This window comes from Vulpes vulpes, chromosome 13 (assembly GCF_048418805.1).
Source record: "Vulpes vulpes isolate BD-2025 chromosome 13, VulVul3, whole genome shotgun sequence".
Taxonomy (NCBI): domain Eukaryota; kingdom Metazoa; phylum Chordata; class Mammalia; order Carnivora; family Canidae; genus Vulpes; species Vulpes vulpes.
Window position 1 is genome coordinate 32,427,217 of NC_132792.1, and position 26,841 is coordinate 32,454,057.

Below are 26,841 nucleotides of genomic sequence, written 5' to 3' on the forward strand. Positions count from 1 at the left end.
TTAGGTTAACGCTCATATCAGTGTAAATAACACATCTTGTCCCAGAAAAGAGGGACACCTGAGTGGCACAGTGGCTGAGCATCTGCCTTTAGCTCAGGTTGTGATCCGGGGGTCCTGGGATCAAGTCCTGAATCAGGCTCCCCCACAGCGAGCTTGCTTCTCCATCTGCCTTTCCCTCTGTGTCTCTTATGAATAAATAAATAAATAAAATCTTTAAACACACACACATAAACACACACACACAAACCCAGAAAAGAACTAAAAGAAAAGACTGGCAGAACAAACTCCACACTAAAGGTAGAAAAGAGGCCACAGTGAAGAGGGTAGGAAGGGTGGATATGTGTTCAGAGCTAAACAAACCCTGGAGTCCTTAGAAAGGAGGGAGCCATGGACAGGGCGAGGGGAGAGAAAGACTGTCATATAGGAGAGCCTGCATGGGAAAGATGATAATTTAATAATTAGAGGGGCTTTGATAATTACAGGGTCTGAATTTTTTGAGTTCTCACAATCAGTGGGACTTAAAGCCTGGGATTTAAAAAATCAGCACGCTGCTTTCTGGGAGAGCCAACTGAGTCCCCACTCTTAAAGAGGCAGCACTACAAACAATCCGTGGAGATACAGTATATACAGTATATACGCAGCAGCCTGGGGCATAGGGGAGGGTTACTTGCTAATTTCAATGTGTGTCTCCAAGCGATAGAGATCCCTGGGGGACTCCCTCAGGAACAAAGGAGCTAACTGGAACCACTTCCCTTCCCCACCTCCCAGAATGAACACATGGCTACCTCTGGGAACTAGCCCAGAGCCAACACTCATTACCTACCTTGCTTGTACCACCATCTGCCCACTTAGGGGATCTGCCCCCTCTTGCCAAGAATGCCTCGGTCCCAGCACTGAGGGTCCCCTCCCCAGAATACTGATACACCTTGCCAACACCTTGTCTCCCAACCTCTGTGCTTTGAGAAGCCTCAATCCTCCAGTGGCAGTGAGTCCAACTGAAGAGCAGCATGCCTCGTTAAAACTGCAGGCCCCTTGCCTTTGGCCCAGGGCATGATCCTGGGGTCCCAGGATCGAGACCCACATCGGGCTCCCTGCTCCTTCCTCTGCCTGTGTCTCTGCCTCTCTCTCTCTCTCTCTCTCTCTGTGTCTATCTTGAATAAATAAATAAATCTTTAAAAAACAAACAAACAAACAAACAAAACTGTAGGCCCCATACCAGCAGCCACACCAGCCACACACTCCATTAGCAGCAATTCCCCTCTGCTAGCACAAACGTTGTGGACACTGTGGGCCCTGCTCCCTCCAGGAGCTCTTGGTTGGAGCCCATTCAAGCTGGAGACACAAGCCAGGCAGTGTGCAAGCAACCATGACAGGGGCCAGCACCACTCCAAAGTGATTCCTGCCCTTGGGTGAAGGGAAGATAACCACACACACCAGTCAAGTGGTACCAGCAGTGGGCTGGAGGCAGACAGTTGGTCTGACTACAGGTCCTGCCAACTAATAAACGCTTCTCAGGGGACAACACAGGAAAAACACCCTTTAGTTTGGTGCTACATCATCTCAGGCAAATGCCTGGTCTGACTAAACTCAAGTCCAAGGTGGTCCTACACTGGCCCACTAACAACACAGGCCACAGCACTGCCCACAACAGGCAAAGAGAGCCACTGCAGAAGACTGGACTAAAGGCAAACGTGGCCAACACATAGCAGTAGGGCACATGCAACACACACAGGAGACACCTTGAGGGACCAGATTCTGGTGAACAGGGAACACTGTACTGCAGGGCACTATAGGACCTCTTCTTCATAAGGCCATTACTTTCAAGATGTAGCTGACTTTCCTAACACAGAGAAACAGACACAGAGAGTTAGATCAAATGAGGAGACAGAAGTCCAAATAAAAGAACAAGACAAAGCCATAGCAAGACACCTAAGTAAAACACATATAAGTAATAATGTCTGATAGAGAATTTAAAGTAATGATCATAAAGACAGCCACTGGCCTTGAGTAAAGAGTGGAAGACATCAGTGAAACTTAAAAAAGAGATTAAAAGAACCAATCGGGCAGCCCTGGTGGCTCAGCGGTTTAGTGCCGCCTTCAGTCCAGGGCATGATCCTGGAGACTCGGGATCAAGTCCCACATCGGGCTCCCTGCATGGAGCCTGCTCCTCCCTCTGCCTGTGTCTCTGCCTCTCTTTCCCTCTCTCTGTGTGTCTCTCATGAATGAATAAATGAATTAAATCTTAAAAAAAAAAAGAACCAATCAAAGATGAAGAACACAATATATGAAGTTAAAAATACACTAGAGGTAGGGGCACCTGAGTGGCTCAGTTGGTTTACTGTCCAACTCTTGATTTCAGCTCAGGTCTCCATCTTACGGTCATGAGTTCAAACCACACATTGGGCTTTTGGCTGGGTATGGAACCTACTTAAAAAATATATACTAGATGGGATACAACGTAAGCTAGAGGAAGCAAAATATGAATTAACAACGTGGAGGGCAGACTAATTTAAAGTAATCAAGCTGGGCAGGTGAGGGGAAAAAATACACAAAATGAGAAGAGACTTATGGGAACTCAGCAACTTCATCAAGCATAACATTCTCATTACAGGAATCCCAGAAGAAGAGAGGGAAGACAGGGAAGAAAACTTATGTGAATAAATAACAGCTGAAAATTTCCTTAATCTGAGGAAGGAATTAGGTAACCAGAGCCCCCAATAAGAACAACCCTAGGAGGTCCAAACCAAGACACACAGTAATTAAAATTGCAAAAAAAGTAGTGATAAAAATTTTAAAAGCATCAAAGGAAAAGAAAAAAGTTACATACAAGCAGAAACCCCATACGTCTATTGGTAGACTTTTCAGCAGAAACTCTGCAGTCAAAAGAAAGTGGCATAATATATTCAAAGTGCTGAAAGGAAAAAAAGTTTGCAGCCAAGATAATCTATCCAGCAAGGCTATCATTCAGAATAGAAAGAGAGAGAAAAAGTTTCCCAGATAACAAAAGTTAAAGTAATTCATGACCACTATGTCAGTTCAACAAGAAATGGTAAAGGGGACTCTTTGAGTAGAAAGAAAAGACCATAAGTTATGAGTAAGAAAAGTAGGAAGCACAAAAGCAGCAAAATTAAGTATACCTGTAAAAATCAGTAAAGAGACTCACAAATTAAAAGAATATAAAGCGTGACTCCATTTACCTAAATGCAGCAGGGGAGAGAGTAAGTAACAGGTTCAAATTTAAGTGATCACCTTAATATAGACTGATATATCTATATCTATATCTATATCTATATCTATATCTATATCTCCAAGTATTTCACTAAATAAAGCCAGAAAACCATGAGAGAAGAGAGCAAGAGAAGAAAGGACACAGAAAAACTACAAAAATAACCACAAAACAAGTTACAAAATAGCAATAAATACATATCTATCAAGAATTACTTTGAATGTAAATGGATTAAATACTCCAATCACAAGACATAGGGTGATGGAATGGATTAAAAGACTAGACCCATCTATACACTGCTTATAAGAGACTCATTTCTGACCTAGGCAGATTGAAAGTGAAGGGATGGAAAAGCATCTATCTTGCAACATATGTGAAAAGAAAATTGTGGTACAACATACTTACACTGGATAAAACAGATTTTATTTTATTTTATTTTATTTTTTAAGATTTTTATTTATTTATTCATGAGAGACACAAAGAGAGAGAGAGAGAGAGAGAGAGGCAGAGACACGGGCAGAGGGAGAAGCAGGCTCCATGCAGGGAGCCCGATGTGGGACTCAATCCCAAGACTCCAGGATCACACCCTGAGCTGAAGGCAGACGCTTAGTTGCTGAGCCACCCAGGCATCCCATAAAACAGATTTTAAAATAAAGACTATAACAAGAGACAAAGAAAGACACTATGTTATCATAAAGGGGACATTCCAACAAGAAGATGTAACAATTGTAAATATTTATGCACCCAACATCAGAGCATTCAAATACATAAAACAATTTGTAACAAACATAAAGGAACTAACTGATAGTAATACAATAACAGGATTACTTTAACACTCCACATACATCAACAGATGGATCATGCAAACAGAAAATCAACACGGAAACAGTGACTTTGAATAACACAGATATATTCAGATCATTCCGTCCTAAAACAGAAGACTATATATTCTTTTCAAGTGCACATGGAACATTCTCCAGAACAAATGACATATCAGGCCACAAAACGAGTCTCAACCAATTAAAAAAGATCAAAGTCATACAATGCATCTTTTCTGATCACAATGCTATGAAACTAGAAATCAACCACAAGAAAAAATATGGGAAGAACACATTGAGGTTAAATAACATGCTACTAAGCAATAAACAGATCAATCAAGAAATCAAAGAAGAAATAAAAAATTACATGGACAGAAATGGAAACGAAAATACAATGGTCCAAAATCTTTGAGATGCAGCAAAAGTGGTTCTAAGAGGGAAGTTTATAGCAATACAGGTCTACCTCAAGAAGCAAGAAAAATCTCAAATAAACAACCTAACCTTACATCCAAAGGAACTAGAAGAAGAACAACAAACAAAACCCAAAACCAACAGAAGAAAGAAAATAATAAAGAGCAGAGCAGAAATATATGATATAGAAACAAGAAAACCCAATAGAACAGATCAATGAAACCAGAAGCTGGTTCTTCGAAAAGATCAACAGAGATGAAGAATTGGAGACCATGGAGAGGTAGAGGGCAAAAGGCAAGGAGCCTGCTTCCTGAATTGGCATGCAGAAATCTTCCTGCTGAATGCTCACAGCTGACTGTGTGGACACAAACTATTTTCTGGAGTCTTTGAGGGTTCAGGGGTTCAGGATTTATCTCTTACAGTAATGCTTTTAATCTATTGGAGTGAACAGATGAAAATTAAATGACTCCAAAAATTATTCAGGTAGAATTAAAATGTCCTGCTCAGTCAGAGAATACTAGGGCAAACCTAAATAAATTAGAGTCACTTCTGAATAGCTGAAATTTGAGAACTGTGATCTGATATGACTTTATTATGGAAGGAGGCTGTATAATAATGGGGATAATATTTGGTCCTGTATCATAGGGTTATTCTGAGAACTGAATATTGTATTGTAAATAAGCTAATAATTACACATATAAATTAATAAAACATAATCAAACATTGCCTAAATCATAGTGAACAAACAAGCAGGATTCATAAAGAGAAAGAAAAAACTCAAATAACCAAATTAGAAATGAAAGAAAAGAAGTAACAACCAACACCATAGAAATACAAAGGATTGTAAGAGAATGCAAAAAATTATATGCCAACAAATTGGACAACCTAGAAGAAATGGATAACCTCCCAAAATTGAATCAGGAAGGAATACAGAAAATTTGAACAGACCAATTACTAGCAATGCAATTGAACAGGTCACAAAAAAAAAAAACTCCCAACAAACAAAAATTCAGAGCCAGACAGCTTCACAGGTGAATTCTAACCACATTTAAAGAAGAGTTAAAACCTACTCTTCTCAAATTTTTCTAAAAAATAAAGGAGGAAGGAAAACTTCCAAATTTGTTCTATAAGGCCAGCATTACCCTGGTACCAAAACCAGATAAAGGCACCACAAAAAAAGGGAAAACTACAGGTCAATATTTTTGATGAACATAGACACAAAAATCCTCAATAAAATATTAGCAAATCGAACCCAACAATACATTAAAAAGATCATCCCCCATGATCAAGTGGGATTTATTCCTAGATGCAAGGGTGGTTCAATATTCACAAATCAATCAACATAATGCATTATATCAATAAGAGAAATGATAAAAACTGTGTGATCATTTCAAAAGATGCAGAAAAAGCATTTGACAAAGTACAAAATCCATTTGTGATAAAAAAAAAAACCTTCAAAAAAGTAGGTTTAGGGGGAATATACATCAACATAATAAATGTCTTATATCAAAAACTCACAGCTAACATCATACTCAATGGGGAAAAACTGAGAACTTTTCTCCTAAGGTCAGGAACAAAACAAGGATGTCCACTCCTAGCACTTGATTATTCAACATAGTACTGGAAGTCCTAGCCACAGTAATCAGACAACAAAAAGAAATGGAAGGCATTCAAACTAGTAAGAAGATGTAAAACTTTCACTATTTGCAGATGACATAGTATTATATATAGGAAACCCTAAAGACTCCACCAAAAAACTACTAGAACTGATAAATGAATTCAGCAAGGTCGCAGGATACAAAATCAATGTACAGAAATCCACTGCATTTCTATACGCTAATAATAAAGCAGTAGAAAGAGAAATTAAGAAAACAATCCCATTTAAAATTTCATGAAAAAGGGCAGCCCGGGTGGCTCAGGGGTTTAACGCTGCCTTCAGCCCAGGGCATGATCCTGGAGTCCCGAGGATAGAGTCCCACATCCGGCTCCCTGCATGGAGCCTGCTTCTCCCTCTGCCTGTGTCTCTGCCTCTCTCTCTCTGTGTGTGTCTCTCATGAATAAATAAATAAAATCTAAAAAAAAAAAAGTTAATGAAAAATAAGAAAATACCTAGGAATAAACTTAACCAAAGAAATGAAAGACCTGTACTTTGAAACTGTAACACTGATGAAAGAAACTGAAGAGATATTCAAACAAATGGAAAGATATTCCCTTGTTCATGGATCAGAAGAACAAATATTGTTAAAATGTCTATACTACCCAAAGTAATCTACATATTTAATGCAATTCCTATCAAAATACCAAGAGCATTTTTCACAGAACTAAACAATTCTAAAATTTGTATGGAATCACAGAAGACCCTGGATAGCTAAAGCAATCTTGAAAAAGAAAACCAAAACTGGAGGTATCATAATTCCAGACTTTAAGCTATATTACAAAGCTGTAGTAATCAAAACAGTATGGTACTGGTACAATAGAGGACACCTAGATCAATGGAACAGAAAAGAAAGCCCAGAAATAAAACTGTAATTATATGGTCCGCTAATCTTTAACAAAGGAGGCAAGAATAAACAATAGGGAAAAGACAGTCTCTTCGACAAATGGTGTTAGCAAAACTGGACAGCTACATGCAAAAGAATGAAACTGAACCACTTTCTTATATCAAACACAAAAATAAAGTCAAAATTGATTAAAGAACTAAATGTGGGGGCCCGGATGGCTCAGCGGTTTAGCACCGCCTTCAGCCCAGGGCCTAATCCTGGAGACCCGGGATCGAGTCCCATGTCGGGCTCCCTGCATGGAGCCTGCTTCTCCCTCTGCCTGTGTCTCTGAGCCTCTCTCTCTGTCTCTCATAAATAAATAAAACCTTCAAAAAAAAATAAAGACTTAAATGTGAGACCTGAAATCATAAAAATCCTAGAAGAGAGTACGGACGGTAATTCCTCTGATATCAGCCATAAAAACATCTTTCTAGATATGTCTCCTGAGGCAAAAGAAATAAAAGCAAAGATATACTATTGGGAGTATATCAAAATAAAAAGTTTCTGGGGCGCCTGGGTGGCTCAGTCATTAAGTGTCTGCCTTCAGCTCAGGTCATGATCCCTGGGTCCTGGGATCAAGCCCCACGTAAGCCTCCCTGCTCAGCAGAAAGCCTGCTTCTCGCTTTGTCAGCTGCTCCCCTGCTCATGCTTTCTCTCTGTGTGTCAAATAAATAAATAAAAAGCTTTAAAAAAAAAAAAAAGCTTCTACACAGCAAAGGAAATAATCAACAAAACTAAAAGATAACCTACTGAGTGGGAGAATATGTTTGCAAGTGATATATCCAATCCATCGAAAGATGAATGGATAAAGAAGATGTGGTTTATGTATACAATGGAATATTACTCAGCCATTAGAAACGACAAATACCCACCATTTGCTTCAACGTGGATGGAACTGGAGGGTATTATGCTGAGTGAAATAAGTCAATCGGAGAAGGACAAGCAGTGTATGTTCTCATTCATTTGGGGAATATAAATAATAGTGAAAGGGAATATAAAGGAAGGGAGAAGAAATGTTGGGAAATATCAGGAAGGGAGACAGAACATAAAGACTCCTAACTCGGGGAAACGAACTAGGGGTGGTGGAAGGGGGGAGGAGGGCGGGTGTTGGAGGGGAATGGGTGACGGGCACTGAGGTGGACACTTGACGGGATGAGCACTGGGTGTTTTTCTGTATGTTGGTAAATTGAACACCAATAAAAATTAATTAAAAAAAAAAAGGTTAATTACAGAAGAAATTCAAAAGGAAAAAAAAAAAAAAAAAAAAAGGATTAGTATCCAAATATACAAAAGAACTGATACAATTGAACACAAGAAAACAAATAATCCAAGTAAGAAATGGGAAGAGGACGTGAACAGACATTTCTCCAAAGAAGACATCCAGATGACCAACAGACACATGAAAAGATGCTCAACGTCATTCATCATTAGGGAAATGCAAATCAAAACCACAATGAGACATCAACTCGTATTTGTCAGAATGACTAAAATAAAAAAAACTCAAGAAAGAACAAGTGTTGATGAAGATGTGAAGAAAACAGAATCCTTTTGCACTGTTGGTGGGAATGCAAACCGGTCCAGTCACAGTGGAAGACAGTATAGAGGTTCCTCAAAAAATAAAAAACAGAACCACCCTATGATCCAGTAATTGTACTACTGGGTATTTTTTTAAATTTTTATTTATTTATGATAGTCACAGAGAGAGAGAGAGAGAGAGAGAGAGAGAGAGAGGCAGAGACACAGGCAGAGGGAGAAGCAGGCTCCATGCACCGGGAGCCCAACGTGGGATTCGATCCCGGGTCTCCAGGATCGCGCCCTGAGCCAAAGGCAGGCGCTAAACCGCTGCGCCACCCAGGGATCCCATGTACTACTGGGTATTTACTCAAAGAATACAAAAACACTAATTTGAAGGGATATACGCACTGCTTTGTTTACTGCAGCATTATTTACGATAGCCAAATTATGGAAGCAGCCGAAGTCTCCACTGATTGATGAATGGATAAAGAAGATGTGGTATACGTGTGTATACATATTCACACACACATATACACAAACATATATATTTACATATAGAATGGATAGTATTTAGTCATAAAAAATAAATGAAATCTTGCCATTTGTAACAACATGGATGGATCTAGAGAGCATAATGCTAAATGAAATAAGACAGTCAGTGAAAGACAAATACTATATGATTTTCCTCATATGTAGAATTTAAAAGACAAGACAAAGGGTAGCTCTATTTTCAACTTTTTGAGGAACCTCCACACTGTTTTCCAGAGTGGCTGCACCAGCTTGTATTCCCACCAACAATGTAGGAGGGTTCCCCTTTCTCCATATCCTCACAAACATCCCTATAATCCAGCAATTGGACTACTAGGGATTTACCCCAAGGATTCAAATGTAGTGATCTGGGGGGCACCTACATCCCAATGTTTATAGTAGCAAAGTCCACAACAGCAACTATGGAAAGAGCCAGATGTCCATTGACAGATGAATAGATAAAAATGTGGTACATTTATACAATGGAATGCTACTCAGCCATCAAAAAAAAAAAAAAAAAAGAAATCTTGCTATTTGTAATGACATGGATGAAACTAGAGGATATTATGCTAAGTGAAATAAGTCAATCAGAGACAGACAATTATTACATGATCTCACTCATAGGTAGGACTTAAGAAACAAAACAGGATCATGGGGAAGAGAAGAAAAAATAAAACAAGAAATTAGAGATGGAGACAAACCATAAGAGACCCTTAATCATTTGAAACAAACTGAGAGTCGATGGAGGGGAGGTGGGTAGTGGGATGGGGTAACTTGGTGATGGGAATTAAGAAGGACATGTGATGTAATGACCACTGGGTACTATATAAGACTGATGAATCATTGACCTCTACTTCTGAAACCAATAATTCATTACATGTTAATTAATTGAATTTTAAGAAAGAAACAAAGAACAAAAAAAAAAAAGACAATCCTCTCCCAAAAAACCCAGACTCTTAACTATAGAGAACAAAGAGATAGTTATTAGAAGGGAGGTGGGTTGGAGATAGGTAAAATAGGTGATGGGGATTAAAAAGTGCACTTAGCTTGATGAGCACTGAGTGGCATATGGAATTGCTGAATCAGTGTATTGTATACCTGAAGCCAATATAACACTATAGGATAACTACACTGGAATTAAAATTTTAAAAATAGAATAAAAATGTGACATGATACTGAGCAACTAAGGGAATGTAAGAAATTTAAAAAAATAATAAAAGAACGAGGACTTCTACTTTCCAGCAGTGTGACCAACTAGGTATCTCCTACCAAAAACCATTCAGATATCTGGATAAACTACCAACAGATAGACTTTAAAATGCATTGCTGAACACTTAATAAAATACACTTAATAAAATAGCATAAAATATATAAAGTAAAAAGCAACTAAACTACAAAGAAAATGGAAAATTCCATGATCTTAATGAGATATGTCAATGCATTATGTCCTCTTAAATGAAAGGACAAACATAGAAAAAATTAATAAGTAAATATGAGATGTGATTACAACACTACAATTAACAAGTCTGATTGAAAGGGTACATACAGAACCCACACCCAGCAATTAAAGAACAAGAGCTTTAAAGAATGTTGGATCAGGGGAGTGTTCACCCTGTCCTGACGGGGCCAAGTGACTGAGCAAAGACGGCCTCCACAGATGGTGTACCATATCTCCCTTATACGAATGATGCTGAGACTAATCCTCTGCTGCCTAACAGGACTTGTTAGAGAACAAACAGAGTGCTTTTTTCAATTTTCTCTATCCCAAGGGGGAGAATGTCTAGACTATGAGTATCCATTCTGGAGCTAAGGTGGAAGAAGGAGAAGCATGGGCAACTAGCAGCATTTACTTCCCTATATACTGCCCCACATAAACCTATTCCTAAAATTTTTGAGTACCTATTAATTAGATCCTAGAGTAGAAAGAATTAAAATACATTGTGTTAAATTCTAACTCAGGAGTCATTCTCTATTAGCTAGGATAAATTGATGGTCAGCATTCAGGAACTATTCACTGTCCAGTTTAAGGGCAGGCAGAATGAAAGTGACACATGTACTTCTGCTACATTAAAGTAAATTCCTTACTGGGCAAATATGGCAAGTCCCATCCTTTGTTTAATTCTTCTAGAATGCCAACGCTGGTTAATCCAATAATGGTGTTCATGCCATGAGCAGACAATAAATCAGATGTTGAACACTCATATACCTTCAGAGACTACGCAGGTAAATTCAGAGGGCAGAAGACAGTAGGAGCAACTGGGAGAGCTGCCATTCGACTCTGGCAGACTGCTATTTGAAAATGGGGGCACACACTTGTCAGAACAATTTTTCACAAGAAAACAGGATCTAGATTTTTATGTAAAATCTCCAAATTTTAAATTTTGGCACTTTAATATGAACATTTAAAACACCATACAGGACAAATAAAACATCTTCAGGGCAGATCCAGTGTGGACCACTTTCAAGTTCTGTTGCAAACTAACAGACATAAAGAATTTTAGATTTGGGGGATACCTGGGTGGCTCAGTTGGTTAAACATCTGCCTTCAGCTCAGGTCATGATCCCAGGGTCCTGGGATCAATCCCCTCCCCATATGGGGCTCCCTGCCCAGTGGGGAATCTGCTTCTCCCTCTCCCTCTGCCCCTCCTCCTGCTTGCGTGATCCCTCTGTCAAATAAATAAACTCTTTTTTAAAAAAAATCAATTTTAGATTTGGAAGGGACTTTTGAGTGGACTTTCAAGTCTATTATTTTCAAAATGTGTGTGTGTGTATATGTGTGTATTTTACCAAGGAAGATTTTCTTTAAAAAAGAGATTACAAAGAAGCCCAATATATTAAATAAATAAAAGCACAGCTGCTCCAGCTGAAAAGGAAGCCCTCCCTCTGAGATACCTCTCACTCCTCCCCTTCCCTGCCATCGACCTCAAAGCACTTCCAGAGATCAGAGTTTGAAAACCACTGACCTAATCAAGACCTTCAGGTTAAAAGTGAGGAAACAGAATCCAACTGCTTACTGAAGTTATTGCTGAAATCCCCAAATCTAACCTGAATTAGAACTTAAGTGTCTTGTCTAATGCTATCTAATGCTACTTTTACCAATACTATAGGTACTGATAATAAATCAGAGTTGCACTTGCCACAAACTAGGCATCGTGGTTTTTCATATGCCAATTCTTTTACAACAATTCTGTGTGAGATGTTCTTACCTCCACTCTGCTGATGAGGAAACCAAGGCTCTAAGAGCAGCTTTCATTGAGTGCCCTAAGCAGCAACTGACAACCAGGATGTGAACCTAGGTCCATACGACTCCAGAGTATGTGCTCTTTAACCCTGATACTATACTTTCATCCAACTACCTTCCCCAAACTACAAGAAGGCTGGCAAGAAGGCTAATAAAGGGGGAATCCCGGGGTGGCTCAGCGGTTTAGCGCCTGCCATTGGCTCAGGGCGTGATCCTGGGGTTCTGGGATCGAGTCCCACACTGGGCTCCCTGCATGGAGCCTGCTTCTCCCTCTGCCTGTCTCTGTCTCTCTCTCTGTGTCTCTCATGAATAAATAAATAAATAAAATCTTAAAAAAAAAAAGAGAAGGCTAATAAGGATGAAGGGGAAAACATATCAAAAGATGGCTGGTAATCTACATGAAATAAAAGTCTTCAGTTTGAAAAATAAATGTTCACAGGACATATAATCAAAGCGTATAAAACCTCAAATTATGTTTATCACATATCAGATGGTGCACGTACCTCCTGAGGCAGGTAGTTTTTTTTAAACAAAAAGAACACTTTAAATAATGGGTAGTCAGCTTGTTACTGAACTCATCCCAACTGGGTGAAAACAGACAAATAGAACGAGCAGATTTCCCCAAATCATTTGAACTCAAAAACGTGAAAGGAATCATTTATGGCTTTCCATAAAATGTCCTGGGTTTCTCAGAAATCAAACCCCAAGATGGAAAAATTACTTACTAACTTGGCTCACTGTGACTTTTCTTATGCCTATCATCTTACACTCTGAATTCCATCATATTATTAAACTAGTATTTATATTTAGCAGGACAAGTGCTATGTAAATAGGTGAACTGAGCAGCAATTCAACTTCTAGTCTGATCAGTCCCCTCCCTTTCTCCCCCTTTAGTGACATAGCTCTTTCAAGTGTGTCAGTAAACCAGAGCCGTCATGGTCTCACTCATGAATTTCTTCTTTTCAAATTTCATTCTCAAAGAAGACTCAGAAATTCATCCAGTAACTAACCACAACATAAAATATCAATGCTTTTGAGATTCTACTATTCAATAGTAACTAAACAGTCCAGTTGCTATCCTGCGGTAGCTACTATCAGTACTAGCAGAGATGAGGAGGAAGAGGGTAATTAAGAAGGCAATCGATGCCTCTGTTCTAAAATACAACCAAAGTCAAATTATGATAAAAAGAAGATAAGAACCAAAATATGCAAAGTATTTTATATAATCCTTTGTTGGAAAAAAAAAATGCCAGGATTCTAATTCTAGGTCTAGCTCTGCCATTAACTACTAGTGCTACCTTGGCAGAGCATTTTCTGTGTTGGAGGCTTAGGCCATTTGACAGCACAATGAGAGTGATGAACTAGTGGATAATCTCTAAGGACATTTTTATGACTCAAAAAGTTTATGAAGAAGATAACAAAGACTTCAGTAACAGAGTTGGACATAAATTTCAAAACAACTGTAGGTACAATGAAATTTTCTCGTTGATAGGTAATCCTGTCTCGCACTGAGCTCTGGAGTGAATGCTTATCATTTCCATCTGCTCAGCAGCCCTATGTGGGGAATCCTAAAGTAGGTAAGATGCTACAGAAGCTTAAGAAGAGATGCAGGGATGCAACTTGGCATGTAATCTAAGAATGGCCATTTGGATGCTCCAAGTGTTGTGATTCTTGGGGAGAGGGCTATGCAAAAGAACAGATAAAGTCATATTATTTCATCAATAATGCCCAGAGTGTCAAAATAAGTATCCAGAGACAATGATCTAGAAGCATCCAATGGCTCTGGCACTGGTGACAGACTGATCCTATGGCATGATCTTAGCTGTGTCCCGGTTCCCTTTGCTCCCCTCTCTATTCTGAACCTGGTTCTCTGGTCTCCCCAGTGACTCAAGAAGCTACCCAATATCCGTCCATTTTCTGTTTAAGTTAGTACAGGTTGGTTTCTACTGGTTGCAACCAAGAAGACTGACTGATACGGCAATTATATAAAAAATGGGTTGTAAGTGACCTCAGTGAAACAGGAGGAATCCCAGAACTGGTTTTCTGGCCTAAGTGAGGCAAAAGCAGTGAACACTCTGCCAACATTTGGAGATAGAAATCTGGCAACCCGTGGTATACCAGTTAATTGCATTATCCTTGAAATCACTTAGATTCCCAGAACGCCTTAGAATTATGTGCCCAGTAAAGGTAAACTGAGTGGCTACTGCCAGAGAAGCCAAAAGTATGGAGAGTGTGGAAAATGTGAGGAATTCATGGACTGTGGGTTGAGGTGAGTGCTCCTATGGGTACTGTTTACCTTAGGAAAAGAGTGAAAACTGGCATCCCTCAATTCTTGGTTAGAGGAGTGGAATGAAATGCAAGGATTAAAAGGATTTAAAGTTTAAGAAGTTGAAAGCCAAATGCACAGTTTTATCTTGCAGGTTGCCAAATTATATCAGTTAAATTTTCTTCCCTTTTACATACGAGATAGAGAAATATTGTGATCTGGAAGCAGTGGAACCCCCAGATCTGAAGCGAGGATACAAGACAAGGTTCAGAGTACTCACACAGGCTCTCTGAACCTGAAGACCTCAGCACACCCTCATCCCTTGTCTGCTGGGACAGATGCTCCCATCTGAAAGATTTACATTGTAAGAGAAAATAAATGGCTTCATACCACATGCCAACCACCCTTCAATGTCTCAACCTATAAGTAGAGTTCTACCCCAGCAAGCCCTGGGAAGGTCAAGTCAAAATCAAATCTGGAAAAGAGGAGTATACATTATTTGTAAGACACTGTTCACTTAAATTTGGGTTTCTGAGTATGTTGGATTGAGGAGGAAAGAACAGAATATTAGACAGGGCTAAGATACGCTGATACTGATGTATTCATTCTAGATTCAATGTGCTAGTTTCAGAAAGTGGGCTTCTGGAGGTCAGCTGATAAATGGACTTATGACAGGGGTTTGTTGGACCCCAAACCCAATCCACTGTAATTTCCCAAGTCCGTATTTAGCAACAGCATAATCATCATACTGGATTCGTGGATAAAAAATATCATGGTAGAAGGGGCCAAATAAAAACCACTAGAAGTCTCCTTCTACCATGAAAGAAAATCAAAAGTAAAACTATAATGGGGGTGGGGGGGCAGGGGAAGGCACTTTCAGAGACTAGCAACAGCACTGAAAACATATTTAGGGGTGTACTTCTTAGCACCTGTCCATTTTGACTCTCCAGCACAACTGAATGTGTTATTAACAGATTGTCTTAAGCAACCTTAAACAAATGGCTAAGAAGCTTTTTCCAGAGATGATCTCTATTGTAGCAAATTAGTACAGCCCAGGCACCTCATACGCAGGCCAATGCTAATCTGGTCAATACTATTTGCCTCCAAAAGCCATTTACTTTCATCTAGGAAGAACAGCAACACATCTTTACCAACTTGCCTTACAACAGTAGTTCTCAAAGAATGTTCCCTGAATAAGCAGCAGCAGCCAGGGGACCTGTTAGAAATTCAAATTCTCCACCCCAGACCTACAGGTTCAAGGATTCTGGGGGTGGAAGCAGTGATCTGTATTTTCACAAACTCTTCAAATGGTTCTCATGCACATTTCAAAGTTTGAGCAGCACCACCTCAGAGTAACATTAGCTCTGGCCCTTAAGTTCATCATCAGAGACTCTGACCATATCCCTGCTTCATAGGACATCACGTTGGCCCACCATATTTAAGACATAAAGCTGCTAAGGCCATAGATATATTCCAATGAGGAGATTAACCCTAAATAAATAAAAGGTGCTTCCATCTTGGTTTTGCTAATAGTTCCTGGTAAGGACTAGACACAACTATGGGACACCTAGAGATAACCACAGAAGCTACCTCTCACAAGCTGGGTATTCTCTAACTCACCCAATCATGATACCAGGTATACCCAATAGCATTCCATCTTTAAGTGGCCTGAGCAGCTATTAAAGACATGGGAAAGTAGCATGAGTAAATGCTTATACTCTCAGAACACCTGCTTCTTTCATATTACTGTCTTTTTCCTTAAAACATACCAGCTAGCTTCCCATGCTATGACATGACGATGGAAGGAATCATAATATAAGCCTGGAATTGGTGGCACTGTAAAGATCCTGAAGAGAAAGTTTGGGTTAGAATTTTACTAGAGAACAATCAAAAGAAGAAAGATATCGTGATTTTTTAAAAAATACATAAAGCTACCACCCCTAAGCAGAGTGGACCTGTGCCAGTATCTTAGCTATACCTTGACTCCTGTAGTACTAAGCTAAAAGTAAGTGGATACATATAAGCAATTGTCACTTTGCTGAAACATGAATCCCACATGGAAGCAAGGAAGCCAGCTACTTTATTACTGAACAAGACCAAGTGCCACAAAATACCTGATTCTCAGCTCAGGATCTGTGCTTTCTACTCATGATAAAATACACAGTAATTCTCAAGAAGTGATAAAAGCTTTACTCCTTATTTTAAAATAGCACCAAACCAAAGCTAACTTCTAGTGATGGTAATGAGAATTGGGGGAAAGTGAAGTCTAAAGAATGATTAAAAAAAAGAAAAAAGTGATAGGCCTTACCTAGACAACAGAGTCACTAAAGATCTAAAGAGATCTTTCAATATTTACACCTCAGAGAGTAAATACTGATAAAGTAGCTACAGAGATCTCAAGTAAATTCTATGAGAATGTTAATGGACTACAATAAAATAAAGTGATGCAAACTTTGCCACTTATTTTCATGAATGTGACCAGTATTAGGCAAGTGAGTCTCTTTAAATAATACAAAGTAGAGCCTGGAACATAAGAGAATAAAAAGCGGGAATTTACATTATTTCCACAATGGAATACTTGTTATTTTTAAAGTAGTTCTTAGCAGGCAGCATTATAACTTTTTAATTATTTCTCCAGAGTGTTTATTTTTGGAAATTAGACAAGTATACACAATAACTGGTTGACACTACAAAAGAATCTGTCCAGTAAAGAGTCAATTTTTTTTTAAGATTTATTTATTTGACAAAGAGAGAGGATGAACACATAAGCAGAGGGAGCAGCAGAGGGAGAGGGAGAAGCAGATTCCCTCCCCACTGAGCAGGGAGCCAGACAAGGGGCTCCATCCAGGGCCTGAGCCAAAGGCAGATGCTTAACTGACTGAGCCATCCAGGCACCCCAAGAGTCAATTTTTTAATTTAAAACTTGTAGCTTAGAAAAACTCTAACCCCAGGGAAACTACACATTCAGGTACACATTCAACAAATATTAAGGACAAATATAGAAACCCTCAGAGTAATAAGGCTTCATCATCTATATGTCACATTAAGGTTTCACTATGTCACATTCTCAAGGAAAGGAAATAACCACAACGCTAGTCTTCTAATGTCTCCTTGTGGACAGGCTCTCCTGCAGGCAGAACTAGTAATGTCCTAGACCGTGGAATATCAAGGAATAGCCTGCAGGAACCTTGTGCCTCCCAGCAGCGCCTCCCAGGAGAAGTACTGTTCTCTCTTCACATACCGGCCTAACCCTGAATCTGCAGATGCAGAAACACTCAGTACTTTCCTTCTACTGAGTGGGAAACAAAGGCAGAAGAGAAATTATTAAATTTCCTTACTACCTATAGCCCATTGACAAGTCCTTGAAATAGTCAATGACATTCCTCTAGGGACTTAGCTGCCTCAATGTTAGTATTTTGCTAAGGGCAAAAGGCAATCTTAGTCCGACCCCCAGGAATCCTGTAAGTCTACTCTAACATATAAAAATTCCTTTAGAAATTTCCTTTATCTCTACCCGCCCCCCAAGATACATGTTGGCAATCATCCTTTGAGCACACATACGACCCACTGATACACCTCTAAAGAGTCTCATGACTGAGTTTGTATTAAACAGTAATAAATGACCTTTCCCCAACAATAGCTAGCCCCCTTAGGGTCCTGGAAACCTTGTTTCCAAAATACCTGGGAGGTTTAGGCTCTCCCTAACCCCTTTCCAACTTGAAAGTACATAATGGGCCACTCCTCAAGCCCCCTTCCACCACCACCCCCCCCCCCAGCTCTTTCTGACCACAGGTCCTGTCCCCATATATTTTTTTTTTTTAAAGGGCAGCCCCTTTTTTTTTTTTTAATTTTATTTATTTATGATAGTCATACAGAGAGAAAGAGAGAGAGGCAGAGACACAGGCAGAGGGAGAAGCAGGCTCCATGCGCTGGGAGCCTGATGTGGGATTCGATCCCGGGTCACCAGGATCGCGCCCTGGGCCAAAGGCAGGCGCCAAACCGCCGCGCCACCCAGGGATCCCCTGTCCCCATATTTTAATAAAACCACCTTTTTGCACCAAAGTTGTCTCAGGAATTCTTTCTTGACTTTTCAGCTTTGAACCCTAACATCTTTCCTACATTATTACTGCAACACTACATCACAAAGGAAGGTAAGTTTGTGAGTTCTACATTTACACAACAAACAAAACACAACAGCAGCCACCATACACACACTGACTGGGAACACTTTTGAATATGTCTCATTTTTTTAAAGATTATTTATTTATTTATTCATAGAGACACAGAGAGAATGAGAGGCAGAGACACAGGCAGAGGGAGAAGCAGGCTCCATGCAGAGAGCCCGACGTGGGACTCGATCCAGGGTCTCCAGGATCACGCCCTGGGCTGCAAGCGGCACTAAACCGCTGCGCCACGGGGGCTGCCCAAATATGTCTCATTTTTAATAACTGGACTTATTTTCAGAATAGTTATAGCTATTTTGAGAAAGTCTTTCCTGAAAAACAAAAGTTAGTCAACTAAACATTTTCTTCCCTTGCATACCGGGATAAAAGAGAGAATAAAGAGGTAATGAAAAGGTTGCTGGACTCTTCTACAAGCAGGAAAGTGAAAATGCTTAAAAACCACTGCCCAGCAGAAATAGGTTTTTTTTTCCTTAGAAGTTTGTTTATATAGTTTTTCTCCATCCCTTTATTTTTAATTGGATAGACATTTTAGTGCTCCATATGAACAGGTGGAAAGGAAAGCGTTTTTTGTTTTTGTGGCTTACTTCCCTTTCGACTGTTCAAAAGTGGAATGACCACATGCTGTTCCAAACACAATACATGACTTTGCTTTTGCGTAGACCTCAATGAAGGCAATTCAAAAAGAAAAATACAATATTCCTGTTTCCATTTTCCCTAAATCAGTCTCAGCTCTTTCTGGATGAAATCACTCTCTCATGGGACATCAACCTCACAATTTGGGAAACAATGGTCTAGATATGAAACAAAAAGGAGCACAATGGAAAACCAGCAGCCATTTGTTTTTCTACTTGGGAGAGTTAGGCTGTACAACATCCTTTTCATTACCGAGCCAAGTTACTATTCAGAATTATAAATTAACTCTTTGAAATACAAGTGACTTCAGCTTCAGATAATAAAAGAAAAATCTGAAGTCCCTCATTTCAAGCAACCTCTGAAACAAAACCAAAGAACCAGAATATCACAGTCAGTCCTCTCTGATAAATCTGGCCTAAGAAAAATTTATGTGGGAAGTAAATAACATATAGCTCAGGTAATGTATTAACAAGAATGCCCAATAATGTTTACTTATTACAATACTCTGTGTGTACAATCCTTAAGAACACTTTCAAATACTTTAAACCATACATTGTCCAAACCTGGGGAAAAATGGCCCATTGCCTGTTTTTGTGAATAAAATTTTACTGAAAACACATCCACATTCACTTGTTTACACACTGTTCATGGCTGCTTTTTTGCTACAATTGCAGAGTTGAATAGCTGCGACAGCCTGTATGGTGTGCAAAGCTAAAACTATTTATTATTTGGTCCTTTACAGAAAGTTTACATTCCTTGCTCTAAACCAATGGGTCTCAAACTTTAATGTTCATAAGAAATACTTAGCTTGTTAAAACAGTTACCTAGGCTCTAACTTCCCAGATCATGATTCATTAGGTTGGGATGGGGTCCATAAACTTGCATTTCTAACAAGCTCAGAAGCTGCTGGTCTATGAACTGAACTTTGAGAATCACTACTCTAAACCATCTCATATAATCACAGATGAGCAATGACAACAGATGCTATGAACTCTAGTAGTATAAGACAGGATAGCCACAAAATAAAAACTAAGGTGTAAAAGAGGAGTGAGATCTGTTGATGTATGGAATTCTTGGCAGCTAAGAAAGCACAACTGGTTGCCATGATCAGCTGATAATTCTTCAATCCCTCTTCCTAACATTAATTCATAGTGAACACTGGAAACGCAACATGGACCAGCAGGAACTGAAAGGGTTGGAGGTGTAAGATCCAGTCTGTAGTTTAGAGAAGTTATAAAATGCTTTTTTGTTTTTAAGAAAAAGCCAGGCTATATGCAGGTATGATTTAGTATTTGACTATAGTACAACATTTGAAAACAAAAATCTGAGACATATGGCTTATAATACAATGTGCCAATCAAAAGATGAATTCTTTCACTCCATATAAACATAAATGGTTGGGTGCCTGAGTGGCTCAGTCGGTTAAGCATCTGCCTTCAGAGCTCAGGTCGTGAACCTGAGGTCCTGGGATCAGGCCCCCCACCACTGGGCTCCCTGCTCATCTGGGAGCCTGCTTCTCCCTATTCCTCTACCTGCCACTCCCTCTGCTTGTATGCTCTCTTACTCTCTCTGTCAAATAAATAAAATCTTTAATAAATAAATAAATAAATAAATAAATAAATAAATAAATAAATAAATAAAATAAATGGTTAAAGAGAAAAATCTTTTTTAAAAAGATTTATTTATTTTAGAGAGAGAGAGAGAGAGATTGTGTGAGCAGGAGAAGGAGCAGAAAGAGAGACAAGGAGACTCCCCGATGAGCTATGTGGGGCTCGATCCCATGGTCCTGAGATCAGGACCTGAGCCAAAACCAAGAGTCGGATACTCAACTGACTGAGTCACCCAGGTGCCCCAAAAATAAAGTTTAAGTAAATTCTAAGAAACATGTGTCATGCCAATATCAGAAAGAACACAGAGGATGTCAACTAACACACTTTATTAGAACTAGGCTCAGGTAGAACAAGAGTGGGTGATACGTAAACCACCTAAAACTATCAGTTTCCTTCTCTTGGATACTGCAGATGATAGAGGTAGAAGATAAAGATTTGGAGGTAAAATTCTCTTTGCTGATTTATTAGAACAGGAAACACCACCTTTTTCTTTATTCAGTTTTTACTGTGCATCTACCACGCTCTGAGGCACTATACTAGGAATTAGGGGGAAAAAATGAATAGGGGCACCTGGGTGGCTCAGTGGTTGAGCATCTGCCTTCGGTTCAGGGCATGATCCTACAGGGAGCCTGCTTCTCCCTCTGCCTGTGACTTTGCCTCTCTCTCTGTCTCTCTCATGAATAAATAAATTTTTTTTAATTGGAAAAAAAAAGAATAAACAGCATTCTTCCTCTCAACATACCTGCAATCTAGTGAGAGCCACATAACTAACTGCAATACTGAATAATATGTATAAGGACCATTGTATATTTTAAGTACCATCAGAGTGTAGGAAGTGAGATTACCTATGTTTCGGAGGAAGGTGAAAAAAGGCTTCACTGGGCACTGGGTTACTGCTTTAATTGAAACCTGCAGAAACTGAGCAGGTGAAGGAGAGGTAGAGAGCGGAGGAAGCCGTGGATACTATGTGTACAAAGGTACAGAAGTGAGAGATGTGACTCTACAAGCAGGTCAGTTTGGCTGAAGCAGAGAGTAACAGCTGAAGGGACAAGATGGGAAGCTGGACAGGAAGGCAGGGTTGCATATGAAGAGCCTTGAGTGCCACACTAAAGTTAGGTTTATTCTTCTAGCTCTAGGGAAATGGTCAAGAATGCCACCCCCAACATGGACCATGTGGGTTTGCATTTTAATAAAATCACCATAGAAGAGCAATTGGTGAAAACTGTGAGGAGACTCTGCATTCATGGCACAGATGAGAAAAAGAAAGAGAAGTAGGTCTGAATAGAGGTTAAAAAAAAAAAAATTCCCAGCTTAATTTTTGTAGAAATGAAATTTGCAAAGAAGCAGCAAAGACCGAAATTAACACATCACATTCTGAATTTAGGAAGTATTTTCTTTTTTTATCCAATAAGGCCAAAGGCTAAAAAACACTTAAAGAAGACATCTGGTCTATGTTGACAGAGAAGACTTTGTCAGATTCTAGTCTCAGACCTTGAACAAATTATAACTTCTCTGAGCTTCAGTTCCTTCACCTATATGATGAAGGGTTCAGGGTTCTTGATCTGGGCTATAAACAGAAGTATATCTCGATATAATTGGTTTCCTTTGTAATGCTACTCATCTAAATTAAATTTTAAACCATTCTCTTATTCTGAGAAGAGGTCAATGGTACAAAAAAAGATTAAGCAGCTCTGCATGATATTTAATGTCACAACTCTCAAATTATAGGATTTTGGACATTCATTATAGGAACTAAAAGAGAATGTCTCTGGCTAAGGACAAATATGGATGGGGCGCTAGTAAAAGCACAACACCATGGACAAAAAATAAAATAAAAGAATACACAGGGATTTACAGTCTGAGAAAGGTTTATATTCTTTGCTTTTCCGTGTCCTTTTCCTGTTTTGTAGTTTAATGCTGTATTAAACAACTGCCTGATGGCTTCCTTCTCTTATGTCCTTAAACTTACTGAAGCATGATTTTATAGAATAAAACTTAACAGTAAAGTCTATGAAAACGCTTAGCATATGGGGAAGATTATATAATGAGGTTGCTAATGTTAGCAATCAAATAAAGGTGGTGAGAACAAAAATGCCTTCATAATGTTCAGACACAAAACTACCTGGGGGAAAAAAAAGAAGCTAGGTAAATAAAAAACAATTTTTTCTTTTTCTTTTCTTTCTTTTAAAGATTTTATTTATTTATTCATGAAAGACATGGAGAGAGAGGGAGAGAGAGAGAGGCAGAGACACAGGCAGTGGGAGAGAAGCAGGCTCCATGCAGGGAGCCTGATGTGGGACTCAATTCCGGGTCTCCAGGATCACACCTTGGGCTGAAGGTGGCACTAAACCACTGAGCCACCCAGGCTGCCCAACAACTTTTTCTTTTAATCAGAAACAATTGTTTTTTAAAAGACATGTGGGACAACATGTAGTTCTTCTCATCTTGAAATTACAGGATTTAATAGCAAGGATGCATCTCTCCCCTCTCTCTACAATGGTACTGATAATGAACTCCAAATGACATAAATTTATAAGGCCACTGTTATAATTTAAACACTGTAGCTACTATACAGAAAGGAAATCAGATTTAAAAACAAAAATATTTTAAAGAACTCTATAAGACATGAATTATAAAACATATTATCAGAGAAAAGATGAATGATATAATTATTCTTTGAAGGTACTCATTACATACTTTATTTTACTCAGATTAAACTATCAAAATGGTTCTGATTAATCAATGAAAGTATCGCTGCATTATTTGCTCAGTGCTCAAATGATATCTTGCATTGGTTTGAAAAACCACTGGAAGATTACCATAATGTAATTTGTAGTATCCTTTTAAAGTACATGTACTTAGTATTTAAATGCTCAGCTTTTTTAGACCTGAATCCAATGGGGTAGTTGAAAAACTATTCAACTGAACAACAGTAGAAGACTTTTGAATGCACAAAGTTAAATCTATGCACCATTTAAATTATTATCTATATTAAAATTGTAGGAGTTTCATCTCTTAGCAACATTCTGAGGGAAAAAAGCCTTTACCACCGCTGGACCCTTCTTCTGAAGAAAAACTACAATATTTGTATTCTTTCCTTCATGAGACTTATCAACCTAACAGATCTGTGCAGTAGGGCAGGTTCCTGTCTCTACAGGTAACTTTCTTCCCACACATCCATGGCAATCTGCATATCTCTAAACCAGAGGCAGGTAACAGAAATACCTAAGGCAGTCTTTAGTGTCACTCTGCTCCTCCCCAGACGTGGTTTCTTTTAACAGGTATCCTAAAAAGAGTACTTAAGTGCTATGCTTTTTGAAAATTCACTTTTGGGATCCCTGGGTGGCGCAGCGGTTTGGCGCCTGCCTTTGGCCCAGGGCACCATCCTGGAGACCCGGAATCGAGTCCCACGTCGGGCTCCCGGTGCATGGAGCCTGCTTCTCCCTCTGCCTATGTCTCTGCCTCTCTCTCTGTGTGTGTGACTATCATAAATAAATTTTTTTTAAAAAGTCACTTTTTAGCAAAAAACACTATAGCTCCCGAGTCTTCCGGTAATTGATTTATTTAAGAAAAACTGTGCCAGGTAAACATTACAACTACTTATGAAAATATACGTATGTAGTTCAAGCACTTTTAATCCAGGCAATACAGAACACATGTTCAATGAATTAGGAAAAATTCAGAATTCACATTTCCAGAGGAACTACCACAGTTGATTCAGGAAGGCAAAATATTTGCCAGGAGCAAGATATTGCAAAATCATCGCTACACCTCATGTAAAATAAACCGTATCTTAAGCAAATCCACTAACAAGGGCCACAAATCTACATAAAACATAAGTTAGTAGGGGAAACTAATTTTTAAAGGATGTATTCAAAATATGACTTGTGCACAACCAAAGAAATCCCTTACTGCGTTAAAAAAAAAAAAGTCACATTTATAGTTTATTCTAGAGCATAACATAAACTATTTCTCTACAAATGTATGAAGAAATACTCACCTCCATTTTCACAGCAGCTGTACTCTGGTCATAATGTCTCATCAAATTAGGGAAAAACGTCATGTTGTAGGCCATTTTCATACATCGGGGCACAGTGATTGGTTCACAAGTGAAAAGACTGTGCCCTCTTACGAAGGGTAGAAAAACACACGTCCACAAGAACGTAAACATTTCCATTTTCTTCAACTTCCTGGTTTTAGCACATGGCTTGGATTAATCGCTCGATCTCTTCATTCTCAGATTTCCATCCGAAAATAAAATGTTCAGATTCCTCTTTCATTATTTGGCCATTTTGAAGGAAGAAGCTCTTTTCCTGAAATGAGTCCTGGGTCGATCGCTGTAAAAAAAACAACCAAGAGAAGCGTATCTGCAACACTGGTCATCAGCCCCGATGTGGACATCAAGGTGCAGAGTCAAGATTTTCACCGTCGGTAACTAACCCTGGAGAAAAGGCGGAGAAGTCCGTCCCCTCCAGATAGTCTTCCACCTGTTTTTGCGCAGAATGTTTGATTTGCGAGGAAGTCGCGTCCCTAAGGAACCGGTGGTAGAACGCTGGGGCGGCCCCGAGCGCGGTGAGCGAGGGGGCGGAGGGGCCGGAGGGGGCGGGGGAGGGCGCGGAGGGGCGGAGGGGGCGGAGGGGGGAGGGGGGAGGGCGGAGGGGGCGGAGGGGCGGGGGGCGCGAGGGCGCGGAGGGTCCGGGGAGCGCGGAGGGGGCGGAGGGCGCGGAGGAGGAGCGCGGGGCTCGCGAGTAAGCAGCAGGTACGCAGTCGCCCACGACGGCAGAGCCCGAGGGGCCCCTGTCGGGTATCTGATCGCGCACAAGAAAACCGAGTCCAGTCCCAGGGAAGTTCCTGAACTGTTCAGGGGCTCCGAAGGGCCCGGTTTCGCGGCAGTCTCGGCGGACAACACGGGTGGTTTCACAGGGCCAACCAGAGGGAGCCGTCTAGGATTCCTCCCGGGGCACCAAGTTCGTGGTCCCGGGCTGCGGCGAGCAGCGACCCCGCCCAAGGGGAAGAGGAACAAAGCTGGGCCAAGGGGTGACGGTGTCCGGGGGAGGAAGGGCTGCGGGCCCCCGAGCGCCGACCAGCCGCACCCCAACCCCCCCGCCCCACCCGCACCTGCCCCGGGCCTAGAGCGGGGCCCCGGCCGCGTCCCCCGAGCCGCTCCCCGGCTGCTGCGCACACTCGGGCCTGCGCGGCCTGCCCGCGCCCCCGCGCCCCCGCGCCCCGCCCCCGCGCCCCGAGGCCCGCCGCGACCCCGGGCACCCGCCCCCAGCCCGCGGCCGAGAAGGAGCCTCACCTCCCGCCGGCCGCCCACGCGCGCCCACCGCGCCCGAGAGCGCTCCGGGAGGCGTCGGGACTCCAGCTGCCTCGGAGCGGCCCGGGGAGCGAGGGCTGAGCGATCCCGCGAGACTGCGCCGCCAGGTCGGGCGGGCAGGTCTGGGCTCGCGGCGGCGGCGGCGGCGGCGGCGGTCCCGGTCCCGGCCCTCCCCCCGCCCCGCCTGCGCTGCGGCCGGGCGGCGCCCCACTAGGGACCGTGTGGGCCGCGGGCCCCGCTGTGCGCCCCCCGCGGCCGCCCGCGCACGCTGTGCCCCGCGGGTCGCTGTCCCGGGCCAGAGGGCTTTGGCCTCGAAGGGCCTTCGGAAGCTTGGAGCCCCGACAGATCCTTTAAGAGAACCCACTCCCTTTCGGATTTCAGGGCACAAAAGAATTCTCAAAGGGGGCAGATTGGCTCCGTGAAGTCAGTTGTCCAAGTTGGTTGGAAAGTGGGTGGCTTCCTGGGTAACTGTCCCTACCCCCCCCCCCCCAAAAAAAACCCCTTTTGTTAATTCTGGGCGTCCAGCCACCCACCTGAGGCACAGGTGGCAGT

At 40.9% G+C, this 26,841-nt stretch overlaps 1 protein-coding gene across 2 annotated transcripts in view; it reads right to left on the reverse strand.

The window, feature by feature from the left end:
* FZD6 (frizzled class receptor 6) overlaps positions 1–26,430 on the reverse strand; it is a 41,044-nt gene extending 14,614 nt beyond the window's left edge. The window contains exons 1-3 of one of the 2 annotated variants that reach the window (XM_025994802.2): positions 26,272–26,385; positions 25,413–25,459; positions 24,973–25,309 (exon numbers count right to left, since the gene is read on the reverse strand). In XM_025994802.2, the coding sequence (XP_025850587.1) occupies positions 24,973–25,149 (177 nt within the window). In that variant the 5' untranslated portion in view covers positions 25,150–25,309; positions 25,413–25,459; positions 26,272–26,385. Of the gene's footprint in view, positions 1–24,972; positions 25,310–25,412; positions 25,460–26,271 lie in introns of both variants that reach the window. The other variant, XM_025994801.2, reaches the window with a different exon arrangement.
* Between the last annotated feature and the right edge of the window lie 411 nt (positions 26,431–26,841).